Genomic DNA, 13754 nt, shown 5'->3' with positions numbered 1-13754 from the left:
TCTGATAAATATCTGATTTGACATCACTGATCTCTGCAGAAGAGTTGAAGCACAGTAAATGAAGCACAACTACTGTAAGAGGGTAGCATTTACCATCACTGGGGTGGGATTCTGCTACTGTTATGGGTTTAAAGAGTCACATCCTATACTAAATGAGAAACTTGCACAGGTATCTTTGGAGAAAGACTCCACTCTCCTTGTGGTATTATGCTAGTGCATGGAGACCTGAAGGCAAATGACTAGAAACTAGTATTTAAACTAAATTTTCTATTATCCAAACAGAAGTGCAGAACAAAACAGCAAAATTAAAAGCAACTGGATCAAGTTGGGGGGGGCTTTTACACAAAGATATACCAATGAAATTACAATTTGTAAGAATAACATCATTAATGACTATAATGTTCCTATCAAAGGACCAACAAGAAGATATATTTTAAATCATATGTTAGAATTTTCTTGCATTGTTAGTCTGAAATCAAACTAGAGATACTACTAGGAATGTCAAAGTGTAGACAACTACACAATTAACTGATAAGCCTCGGCTTATTGGTTAATCTTGACTACACACATTCCTCACCCCCTTGCAGCAATTGGGAGATGGGGGGAAAGCCAGTGCCCATGAGCAGCTGGCTTTAAGCAGGCTCCCCACGAGCACTAGATACGTCTGGCCCCTCCAAAGCTGCCTCTGATAGAGACAGAAATGCTGAAGTTGAGGGGGCAAGTTGGAGCCGATACACATAGGGAGCCAGCTTTCAAGCATGCTCCCCGTGCCCGCTTGTCCCCTCCCCCACTGAAGGAGGCAGTAAGGGGGGCAAGCAGAAACTGGTGCTGGAGAGAGCCGACTTAAAAGCTCCCTGGTGCCACTTGCCCCGCAGCGCTGCTGCCTCTACCAGAGGCAGCAGCATTGAGGAGGGAGGGGAGTTGGGGAGGCTACCACAAAGCAGCCTCTGTCCACAGCAGCCCAGGCTCACCACTGACAGACTGGTTCGTGGCAGCAGTCTGTCTGTAGGGAGCTTGAACTCCCCTCCCCCTCAGGACAGGGACTGCTGCTGCAGACCAGCCTCTGTCCCCAGGGAGTTCTGATACTACCCGTGGACAGGGGCTGCTGCCACCCCACACTGGCAAGCAGCCAGACTGTGGGGGAAATGGTTTTTAAACTGGATCCTGCCTGCCATCCTGCACTGCTGCTTGTGTATCAGAGGCAGCAATGCAGGGTGGCAGGGGGCTCCCCAGAAGTGGGGTTGGGAGCATACTGGCTGCCGGCCCATCCCTGGCGATTATCGAATACTCGTGTAACCACTAGGAATTCATGTCAATTACACAATATCTAACATCCCTAGATACCATCTTGTTTCTGTCGAAGTTAAGTTATATGCAAAGCAGCTTTCTATCAAACACTGACTCTGTTCAATACACTTAAGACTTTGCGTTAATATAAGAGTCTTCATATGGATAATCATTCCATAAGAAAACCCTTTTTGGTGATTATGAAAAGAGGACAATTTATAGGGAAGCACTTGGAAAACTTTCAGTTACCTAAAGATACTTACTGTTTTCTATGGTTGGATCATAGGAATCAACAAACTGGCCTTCCACAAACTGAATTGTCAATGAAGATTTCCCTATAAAGCAAGCAAAAGAATATTTAAATCCAAAATTAAATGCTACTATACAGAAACATACTCTAATCAGTTAATGAAGCCATTAGAGAGAGTTTGCTACCAGGTATGAAGTGATATAACAATAATCAAAGTTCAATGTTTTATGAAACAGGCATACAACCGTGGCCCCTGGCTACATTGAACCACTGTTACTAAACATACTGATTCAGTAGCCTGTTCTCAGTCAATACTGAAAATTATGTAAGAGCTAGCACAGACAGGTCTGACAAGCGGCTCTGTTTCCTAGCCTAGGCAGGGCACCCACTCTAGTTCATAGTAGTGGAAACCAATTTCTAATCCAAATGGTGCTAGCAGGTAGTAGGATGGCAGTACCCACAACACAAGATTTACATATTTAATTAAAAAGACAAGAGCTATGCAAGAGAAAACAGGAACTTAACACTATCAGAAAAAGGAAGGGAGCAAGATGCTAAATAATGGCAATAATAAAAATCCCTGCAGCATCAGGATTAAAGGATCGAGTTCCTTCCACACAAAGAATTAAGGGCAAAATCAGCCACCTGATATATGCAGGCATTCTATCACCTATTACAGTACTGGGAGTGGTGAACAGTTACATGTAGCACTTTGGAACATTAAAAAATATGGCCATGCCAAATCAGATAATTATATTTTTATTAAAAAGCATTAATCTAACCTCAAGTAGTTTAAGGAATTATACCACTATACAATTATACCAATATAAAATTTTCGTAACTGTTTCTCTGATGAAGGCAGTGAGTTAAGTGCCTCTTAGATTGAAACAAAGTTAAGATGTTAGGATCCAAATTTGTCTTTCAAGTCATACTAGTAAGAAACTTAAAATTCACATTCCATTAACCTCAATTAATTATGAAATGTGTGGACAGGCTATTCTTAATCCAGGGGCCTGTGATCCCAGCCTTTATGGTTTTGCAAAGCTACACTGTTAAACTGATGCAAGAATCTCGGATCAACTCCAAAAACAGTGATAAGTGTGAACCAACCTATTTATCTCAATAATAGGACAAAGACTAAGAGGGATATACTTAAGATCCTGCCCACATTTAACTTGTAAGTCATGGTTAAGATGTAAGAGTTAGTCACAAATAATTCGATTTGTAGCTACCCAGCAACTTCAGTCATAGAAGCCATATGTGTGCTTATACTTTGAGGGAACAAGCATGCAGAGCACAATGAGTGGTAGTGCAAGCCAAAAGGTAATACTTCAAAAAACTGGGAAGGAGAATTGGCCAACCAATTTCAGAAAGGTAAATAGCGTGCTTGATTATGTTACATCAGTGGTCCCCAACCTTTTGAGGTTGTCGCGTGCCCAGGGGGCGGGGCCCCCTCCAAGGGCTCCCCCCGCCCCCTCCTGCCGCGCGCCCGGCGCTCCCCCTGCCAAGCACCCGTGCGCCATGTGCCTGGGGCCAAGCCAGCCCCGAGCACCTGGCGGGCGCATTTAAATGCCCCCGCGGGCGCCATGGCGCCCGCGGGCACCGTGTTGGGGACCATGGTGTTACATGAAGACAAAATGAGCCAGGTTAGACCTCCAGCAGAGGTCAATCTCTGTTGGCTGCTATAGGAAGCCACAAGACATTGAAAACCAGTACTGAGAGATTTTCTACACTACAGCTTGAACCTCTTTAGTTCAAAGCACTCTGGTCCAGAAACTTCTGTCATCCGGAATGATTTTAGTTAGCCGTATGTCAACTTTTAATGGGTGTGACCAACTTTCCCACGGTCCCATAAAGTCTGTTTACAGCCACCAGTCCTAGCTCTCAGTGTTCTGTGGTGTTATTTAGCCCTAATTTACCCCAAATGTCCTCTTAACAGCCCTGTAAGCAGGGGAAGTGTTGATTATGCTGCTAGACAATATTGACCTCCTGTGGTCTAGAAAATTCTCTGGTTCAGAACTGGTCAGGTGCCAAGAGTGCTGGACTAGAGAGGTTCCACCTACAGAGGTTGGAGAAGCATGTGACAATATCCCCAATAAGCCTTGCATTCCCTGTAAGAATTTTACAAATGTTGGATGGCAGCATTCACAATTGATAAGGAATGACATGCAACAAATACTAGAGAGCTGGTTGACGTTCTATGCTGCATCTATTTCCCTCAAATGTTAAAGAGGAGTAACAGTATCACACTAAGGAGCTGACAGAAAACACCACCAAAAAGATTTTTAAAACCCCCACAAACAACAAAAACCCCTTTCAACCTAACAGAATATACACGTCAAGTTAATTTAAAAGCGTAAACTTAAGTATTTTTATGGGTCAAGAAAAAGTTCATGGGTCTACTTCTCCTTCAACAGCTATTACTACCTAAAGCTATAAAGAAAATACTGATTCGTACACCATTTAATTAAGAGAACAGACATCAACTCTTACAGGGGAGGAGCACCTTGATCTTAGGTCTTTGCAAAGTATGTGCTTACAAATCTACCAGTAGACAGATGACTTAGTTTGCTCTTTTGACCACGTGAATCCTTTCAAAAGTTGAATTGATCATTTAAGCTGAAACTTAGGCAACTACTGCAGATTGAATTTGTTTTGTCCAGTTAAATCTTTTTAGATGGTAAGGGAACCTGTCTGCCCTCAGGAGGCATTTTGCTAAATGCTCACATTAGTAGAGCCCTACGCAGATAAAGAAATTGGTATCCGCATCTGAATTTGCAAAAATGATCTGCACATATCCATATCTGTGGATGTGGATACTCAGAGATCTACAAATTTGCAAGGTTCCAGATAGAATTTTTTTTTATCTGCATCCATACCTGTAAAAGTGAGCCACAGATATCCATGGATTTGCAGGACTTTACACATTAGCCAGGATTCTCCAACTCTCAGCCTTCTGATAAATATTTTCCCTGAGCACTATTTCAAGCAATACAACATGCTGCTTTTCAGAGATTACTGGATACTGCCTGATTTGATAAGGGCTGTTTTAGAAAGAATACCTTTCCCTGACTCCAAGTCTGAATCTAGGGGTCGGCAAAATACAGCCCACAGGCTGGATCTGGTCTGCCATATCTTTGGATCTGGCCCACCACGGATCCTGTACCTGGCACCAATGTTTGCCTGTACCTGGCATTCCACTCCCACCCCACAACTTCATGCTCCAAGTGGTTACAACCCAAAGTCCCACACCCCATCCTACACAAGGGCTGTTAGCAACTAGCCTGATACCCATTTAACCAATAAGCTAGTGCAAGCTGGCAGGGGATCTTCCCAGAAGTGCAGCCGGGACTGCACTGGCTGCCAGTCCCATTCCCCAGGAGGAAGCATTTAGTAATCATGTAATCGCTAATTGCTGCAGCTAAAGGATTATCTACTAGGCTTATCGGTTAATCTAGTCGACTACTTGCATCCTCCCCTCTGCCCTGCTGCCTTTGATACAGTTTAAAGGCAGTTCCCTCCAGGCACTGTCACCGCGGTGCCACCTGCCCCCTCCCTGGCATGCTGCTGTCTCTATCAGAGGCAGCAGCGCAGGAGAGGCTGCCACAAAGCAGCCTCTGCCCACCGTGGGCCCAGGCTCACTGTGTGCAGAGGCTGCTGCCCATGGACAGGGGCAGCTTCATGGCAGCCTTCCCCGCTCCAACATCCTTTGTCCAGAAGGAGCTCAGGCCTCATGGACAGGGGCTGCAGCCACCCGTCTGTACGGGGAGTGGTTTTTAAACTGGCTCCCCTCACGAATCGGCTCCCGCCTGGTACCCTGGGAGTAGGGCCATACTGCACTGGCTGCTGCCCCCACTGCCAGGGACGACAGAATAGCTGACTAACCGCTAAGATTTCATGCGGTTAGTCGACTACTGTATTACCTGATAGCTAACATCTCTAGCAGGAACTCAACTGTACTAGCCCTATCCCCTTACTGTACAAGTCTGCTTACAGCAGTAAAGTGCCATAAAAGAAAAAACCTAGTTAATACCCTAACAAATACAAAAAAGTCAAAGTCTGTAGAGTAGAAGTCTCTAGGATGGCAAATAGTATTGAACACAGGACATTAAAATAAGGTCAAGCAAAGGTAGGCCAATCTATAAGAGAAGCCTGTAAGGAAAAAACAAGAAAAAAAAAAAAGCTGTGTTTTTGCCATGCACTCTGGTACATGTATTGGACTTTGAAGGGATTCCAATGAATGCGGCCCATGATTTTAATAGCTGTTTTAGAAGCACATGTGCCCGAATGTTTTTTGCTCACTCCCAACCTATAATTAAGGCTCTTTTGAATGGTGAGAAGTTCTGTTTAGTAAATGATGAAACTCCAGAGCTTTCCAGACAGCCAGCAATGAATGTCCTTGCAGCTTTCAACAATGACAAAAACCGTCAAATACTATTTGCTGAAATCCTCTGTTCTTCAGTGCAATATAGGGGTCATTTTAATTTGGTTTTAGGAAGTGCTGCAGGTGTACAACCAAATGTAGGAAAGTGTGTCAGGCAAGGTCTACACTTACCCCAAGATTGATACTCCAGATATCGATCTTCCAGGATTTGATTTAGTAAGTACTTGCTAGATCAGGGGTTGGCAACCGGCATGTGAGCAGATTTTCAGTGGCGCACAGTCCGCGGCAGGAGCTCAGTTCCCCCCCGTTCCCCGGAGCCGCACAGCTGTAAGGCTTGGAATACTAGCTCCATCTTCTAGGCACACAGGTAAGGGGGAGGTGAAGGAAGTCCCAACTTGTGTCCGCCCCCAGTGTCCCCAAGAACTGCCCCAGCTCTCCACCCACCTCTACTGGGTGGCCCAGGGATGCCATGCAGAGCAAGGACAGTCCCCCTCCCCTTCATGTGCAAACTGCTGCTCAGCCCTCCCTGGCTCTGCTGGCATGTGGGGACCCACAGGTGGGGGGGGGGGCAGGGGAGACAAGCTGCCCTACCCCCGGGGCCGGCTGGGACTGTCCCCGAGCAGCCACCACCAAGCAAGATGGATAGGGGAATCTGGGGTGTCAAGGGCGGGGGGGAGGGATGTGATGTGGGTGAGGGTAGGCAAGTCCTCCCCCGTGCCCGAGAGCTGTCCCTGCTCCTTGCAACTCACTCACTCTCTCTAATAGGAGCTGGGATGAGGAGGTAATGAGGGAATTGGGGAGCTTCCCCCTCTCTCCCTCTCCCAATGAGGGAATTGGGGACGGGGACGTGATGGAGTCAGGCTCAGAGGGTTGAGGTTTTTTGGAGTCTTTTTTTGCTTCTCACGTGTATGGTCCCCAACTGATAGTTCCCTAACACTGCCATAAAGAAAACATTGAAGCCTTTTGTTTTGGATATAAATTCATATTTTACTTTAATTAAAATGAAGTTTGAAAAACTGAGAGAAATTTAAACACTTAATCTGTTTAATAATTTAAATTAAACTAAGGATATTAAATATCGACTAATTGACTAAGAACTAAGAACGGTTATACTGGGTCAGACCAAAAGTACATCTAGCCCAGTATCGTGTCTGCCAACAGTGGCCAATACCAGATGCCCCAGAGGGAGGGATCACAGTGTAAGACTATTTGATTAGTCGATAGGGCAAAAGTGCTAAGTGGAACTGGGGTATCCCCAGGCTGCACGTGGAGTTTCAAAGCAGCACTGCCATGTGCAGCCTAGGGTTGGGGGAGGGGGTCACTGGCTGATCCTGGGCTCTATGTGGCACTGCTGCTTTGAAACACCATGTGCAGCCTTGGGACACCCCAGCTAGCTCCAGGCTGCACGTGGCATTTCAAAGTGGAAGTGCCGGATGGAGCCCAGGGTCTGGCCCTAGACTCCACACAGCGCTGCCGCTTTGAAGCGCCACCTCCTCTCCCCTCCCCCTTGCTGCCTCTTTCTGATGGGGGAAGTGACTAGTCAACTAGCATGTCAACTATCTGATAAGCATTTGCTTATCAGATACTCGACTAGTCCTTCACATCCCTAAATTAAACCATTCTCCCTAGCTGCAGCACTAGCAAAATGGTGCGGATGTAATTATGTAACCAACAGTGGGTTTCCATTAGCAACTGGTGGTCCACGGAAAGGTTTGCATTGAGCCAGGTGGACCACAAACCAAAAAGTTTGAGAACCACCATGCCAGAAGGTGAGTGCTGCCTAGGCTGCAGCTCCAGGGCTGTTTGGCAGTGGGGAATCTGAAGGGAATCCCTCTACCCAAAAAGTCTGGGTCCCTGGCAGGTAGGCAAGAGTGCCATGGACTCGACCCTCCCCTCCTAGGGTCACCCATTTCCATGACTTCTCCCCACACTGTGAGCCACTCTGCCTCCAGCCCAGGTTGGCAATCCAGCATTGTGCCTCCTGCAAGATTGGAGCCAGCAACGTCTTTCTGCGGAAGGCAGGGGAGTCTCAGGGATCCAGGCTGCATCTGGACACACCAGCAATGCTTAATGAAGGACTTAAAAAAATGTATTCAGACTAGAGATGTAAAATCCCATTTAATCACAAGTGGGGGGCTGATTTGTCAGTTTGTAAAACATTTAACTTTTTTCATTGTATCCCTCTGTTACATAATGATCATGCCAATTCGCTTTCAGAATATGATCTGAAGAAATGGGTCTGCCCCACGAAAGCTCATTGCCTCAAACTATCTTGTTAGTCATGCAGCACTTTAAAGACTGATTTTTTTTGTTTTTTTTTCCTAACATACCTGTTACACGCTTGGCAATTCCTGGTTACCCCTTTATATCCCGACTTGGCAATTCCTGGTTACCTGTTACCCCTTTACATCCCTACTTGATACATGTTTGACAGCAATGTATTTGTGCAATTTACAAGCTGTAACTGATGTAGATAATGCCTTAAAAGAAGTGGAACTCAAGTGAATGAACAAGGTAATTCCCTCCATATTTTCAAAGCAAACCGAAGGTAACCATATCCACAATGTATCTGATAGAAGAGAGGTCAGCAACTTACGGCTCACTAGGGAGCCATATATGGCGCTTTTGCAGCTCAAGCTGAACTCCTCCCCCCTTGCTCTCTCTAGCAGGGAGTCTACACTGGCACTCCAGCCCCGCTAGATTGGAGCACCAATGCTGTCTTTCTGCAGGAGAAGACGGGAAAGCCCTGAGCCTCCCTGTCTGATCTAACTTGGGGAGGAGGGCACGGAGAAGAAGCCAAAGCCAGAAGTGGCTGCATGCTGCTTCTTCCCTCCCCCTGCTGGGGATGGGGCAGGAGATCAGGAGTACGCAGATGCACTTCCTGGAGGCTTTCAGCAGCAGGGAAAACCTCCAATGCTTGGAAGCAGCGTGCGGCACGAAAACAAGTGCCTACAACCCCTGCACTCCCAGCCTATTCCTATACCCTCCTCCCCCTTGGCCACATCCCCTACTCCTAGCCTGCTCCTGCATCATACCTCCCACCCAGACCTCGCACCCTCACCCCCTCTTCCACCCCAACTCCTGCCCAGATCCTGCACCCCCATCCCTGTCCCACACTCTTAACCCCTCATTTTTGGCCCCACCCCAAAGCCTAGGGGAACACACAAAATCCACTAACCTGGAACCCCAGAAGGGTAAATCTGGCCTGAGGCCTTGAACCTCAGTCCTCCTTGTCCCTTCCCCCCCACCATGGGGCTGAAGCACCAGGGGAGGCAGGTGTTTCAGTTGGAGGTCACATCAGTGAAGGTTGGAGGTTACGGAAAGGTTTTTTTTGGGCTTCTCACTTGTGTAAGCCCAGACTGATTTTTCTGTAGGTCAGTGGCCCCTGACACAAAAGAGGTCCCCCACCCTTGCCATAAAGACGTTGAAACCTTCTGTGTTGGACATAATATTTTACTTTAATTTAAAAAATGAATCCTGGCCAACAAGCCCCCAATTGGTGCCCAGTCCCCATCAGGCTGCAGCTTTTCTTGCACCTCCCCCGACATCCCAACCTCGAGTCCATCATACACCTGAATCCCCTGCCCTGAGCCCCTCATACCCCTAAACACTTGCACCCCCACATCTCTAGCTCCCTGCCATAAGATTGACAGAAGACAGCCTCAATGTGTTCATGAAGCTGGATTTGACCAGTTATGATGTAAACTTCAAATAAATGTATGAAAAGATGTAGCAGCAGAAATCCCTTTAAATAAAGTCTGTGAATACAATGTTTAATTTATGTTATTATTAAGCACGTCAATATTAAGTTGTATATTTTTAGTCACGCTAATGGGCATTCTTATGGCTCTTTGTTGACCACTTGTTCTGAATTTTGATTTAGTTTGGCTCGGGATTGAAAAGGTTGACGACCCCCGAGAGAGACTATGGTTCAGGATCTCTATCAACTGCAAACTGTTTGATCTATTTGTCAAGGTTCAGATGTCATGCAATTTTAATGACTAAAAACAATCTGTGCATTTCCCCCTCACCAGGCAGAAGAGTTGAAGCATGATTTTGGCTTGTATATGATGTGTGGGGAACCCTGCGAAGATAGCGTGACCGGATTTGAGCATTGGAGAAATGAAACCTAGTTATTGCCTGTCACCTCCAGTGTGACATTATGTGCAGTTGCAGGGCCAATAACTTCAGTGTCTGTGAAAGGAACACTCAGTCTGTTCAGAAAAGTTCAATGCAAACATTGCATGGGCCTCTCTGAAGGCTGCCTTGGGCAGCTGAACACTTTGTATTGCACCAAGTCAAATTCCAATATAGAGAGCTTTCAAAATCCAGACTCATCTACTACTAACAAATAATTATACATTCCAACATCTGCAACACTCACTCTGTAGATAAGCCCTTTATGCTTTAATTATTCAGCATATATTCCTACAGGTAGTTAGTATTTAAAATAAATTCTTGCAGGTCATTGTTGAGAACTACAGGAAGTTTAAATATGCTAGTGTTTTAGTATAAGAGTAAAGTAACACCGAATTCAATTATGAAGTGTTAAGTAGCAGCATTGTACAAGCCAGAGAATTGTTTGGCGTCTCTAAAAACACTAGGGATGCAAAAAATAGTTAAGCAGCTAAACAATTAAAATTGTAATGGTTAACTGTTGGCAGACCAACGCATGGCCATTATGTTTGAAAACTCATGGAAATTAGACAGATCCCAGATGATTGGAAAAAGGCAAATGTAGTGCCCATCTTTAAAAAAGGGAAGAAGGACAATCCAGGGAACTACAGACCAGTCAGCCTTACCTCAGTCCCTGGAAAAATCATGTAAGGGATCCTCAAGGAATCCATTTTGAAGCACTTAGAAGAGGGGAAGAGATCAGGAATAGTCAACATGGATTCACGAAGGGCATGTCGGGCCTGACCAATCTGATTAGCTTCTATGATGAGGTAACTGGCTCTGTGGATATGGGAAAGTCAGTGGATGTGATATACCTTGAGTTTAGCAAAGCTTTTGATACAGTCTTCCACAATATTCTTGCCAGCAAGATAAGGGAATATGGATTAGATAAATGGACTGTAAGATGGATAGAAAGCTGGCTAGACTCTCGGACCCAACGGGTAGTGATCAACGGCTCGATGTCAGGTTGGCGGTCGGTTTCTAGCGGAATGCTCCAAGGACTGATTCTTAGACCAGTTTTGTTTAACATCTTTATTAATGGCCTGGATGAGGGGATGGATTGCACAGTCAGCAAGTTTGCAGATGAAACTAAGCTGGGGGGGGAGGGGGGAGGGAGGAGATAGATAAGCTGGAGGGCAGGGATAGGGTCCAGAGTGACCTGGACAGACTAGAGGATTCAGCCAGAAGAAATCCGATGAGGCTCAACAAGGACAAGCGTGGAGTCCTGCACTTGGGACAGAAGAATCCCAAGCATTGTTACAGTCTGGGAACTGATTGATTAAGTAGCAGTTCAGCAGAAAAGGACCTGGAGATTACAGTGGATGAGAAGCTGGATGAGAGTCAACAGTGTGCCCTTGTAGTCAAGAAGGCTAATGGCATATTAGGGTGCATTAGGAGGAGCATTACCAGCAGATCCAGAAAAGTTAATTAATTCCCTTTATTCGGCTCTGGTGAGGCCACATCTGGAATATTGTGTCCAGAATATATGTTCTGGCCCCCCCCACTATAGAAAGGACGTGTATGCATTGAGAGGGTCCAGCAGAGGGTGACCAAAATGATTAGGGGGCTGGAGCGCATGACCTATGAGGAGATACTGAGGGATTTGGGTTTGGTTTAGTCTTCAGAAGAGAAGAGTGAGGGGGGATTTGATAGCAGCCTTCAACTTCCTGAAGGGAGGTTCCAAAGAGGATGGAGAAAGGCTGTTCACAATAGTGACGGATGGCAGAATAAGAAGCAATGGTCTCAAGTTACAGTGGGGGAGGTCTAGGTTGGATATTAGGAAAAATTATTTCACTAGGAGGGTGGTGAAGCACTGGAATGGGTTACCTAGGGAGGTGGTGGAATCTCCATCTCTAGAGGTGGATAAGTCTCGTCTTGACAAAACCCTGGCTGGGTTGATTTAGTTGGGATTGGTTCTGCCTTGGGCAGGTGGCTGGACTTGATAACCTCCTGAGGTCCCTTCCAGCTCTGATCCTGCTCAATCTGTGGGGCAAAGGGCCCACCTGCCAGGCCTAGTGGGGGATGCTCCAGGCCAGCCTGCTCACCATGGATGGGGCTGAGGCTGGGGCCACTTCGGAGAGGTTCGACATCCAAACATTATCCAGGAAGCATTCTGGTAAGCCTAATGTTTACCAAGTAACAGGTTAACCTTTCACATCCCTACTGCACACTAGAGATGTAAGCAATTAATTAGTCTAGTAGTCAAGTTACTAGTCAACCACTCACTCTCCCCCACCGCTGCTTGTTTCCTCTGTATCAGAGGCAGCAAGGGGGGAGCGGGGAAGAGAGGAGAAGGGAGGCAAAGGCGCAGCGGCCGGGGACCTGGTAAGAACCAGGACTCCTCAGTCCTGGCTCATGTTGGGTCCCAGACCCACTCCCACTGCAGCACTGCATTTTAAATGTAATAAGAACCAGGCAGCTCTTACTACATTTAAACAGTCACAGCAGGGCCCCTTATCTACTAATCGTGTAGTCAATACAGTAAATAACCTACAAGGGTAGGTTCTGCTGCAATTAAAGGCTGGATGTCTAGGTGTGCAATAAGAATGTTAAAAAGCAGGTAATTGACTAATCGTGTAATCAATAAAATTTGTATTGACTATACCACAACTACTCAACATGCGGCCTGCAGCGCGTTTTGGATTTATGTGTGGCGCAACATGCAGCCCGGAAGTGGAAGACAAAACGAAAAAGTAGTCAATATAATAGTCTTCTGCTGAAATGCGTTTTAGCAGTTAAATTTCTGGACTGTCATTGTTCATTAAAAGTGATGTCATATGGGTGAAAATCAGGTAAATATTGCATTTTATTATATCAGCAGAACTGATTTAAATGGAGCCTGCGTGTTGTGTAGCCTTGCCTTAATCTTTGTATTCATGGCCGTCAGTGTGAAAGAAGCTATTTGCATGTATATGCAACCACACTTAAGTTGCAGCCCTCCGCATGTGCTGAGAGCATCATTGTGGCCCCTGGGGCTTCCAAACTTGAGTAGTCCTGGACTACACGATTAGTCAATTACCCGCTTTTTAACATTCTCACTGAACACCTAAACACCCAACCTTTAATTGCAGCAGAACGTAACCTTGTCGTTTATTTACTGTATTTTAACCATGGAACTTTGAACTTCTATACAAATATATCAATAGCAGGATTCATGTCTTGTTTGAAAAGTCTCCTCCTGTCATTGGTAGAGTGAGCTGGCATGAAGTCAGAAAATTACAAGCATAAACATTTAAGAACTTGACAGAAAAATTATGAAGGCAAGTCAAGAGTTAATCCTAGCACAGTGTCCTTAAATAACCCTGCTGTGGCTTGATATTACAGCTGAACATGCTGCCTCTAGTGTCCCAACTACTGTTAACAAGTTCACTGCAGTAAGTTTGACTTCTAAAGACAATCATAAAATGAAGTTTTTAATTAAAACTGGCATCTAAGTCTCATCTCAGTGCCCTGTTGGGAGCAGCCATTTATCATCTTGGTACTCCAAAGCATCCCCACTGTGAAGACCATTCAAAACAGTTCCCAGTCTAAGATTTAAATTCTAATAATGTTTCCAAGTATTAAATATTGCCTAAAACCTGAATATTAGAATTTAATGTTAGATCCTAGGTGGCTCTCATACAATGACTGGTACATTATGAGGTCCCAGTAATTCTG

General features: G+C 45.6%; 1 protein-coding gene across 2 annotated transcripts in view; it reads right to left on the bottom strand.

Annotated features, from left to right (window-relative positions):
* RHEB (Ras homolog, mTORC1 binding) overlaps positions 1–13754 on the bottom strand; it is a 61028-nt gene that overhangs the window by 37162 nt on the left and 10112 nt on the right. For both annotated transcript variants that reach the window (XM_075922821.1, XM_025180743.2), the window contains exon 2: positions 1551–1622. In XM_075922821.1, coding sequence (XP_075778936.1) covers positions 1551–1622 — 72 coding nt within the window. The remainder of the gene's footprint in view (positions 1–1550; positions 1623–13754) is intronic.

Source organism: Pelodiscus sinensis, chromosome 2 (assembly GCF_049634645.1).
Source record: "Pelodiscus sinensis isolate JC-2024 chromosome 2, ASM4963464v1, whole genome shotgun sequence".
Lineage (NCBI taxonomy): Eukaryota > Metazoa > Chordata > Testudines > Trionychidae > Pelodiscus > Pelodiscus sinensis.
Note: the sequence above shows the minus strand (reverse complement) of the source record. Positions and strands in the feature narration are given on the sequence as shown.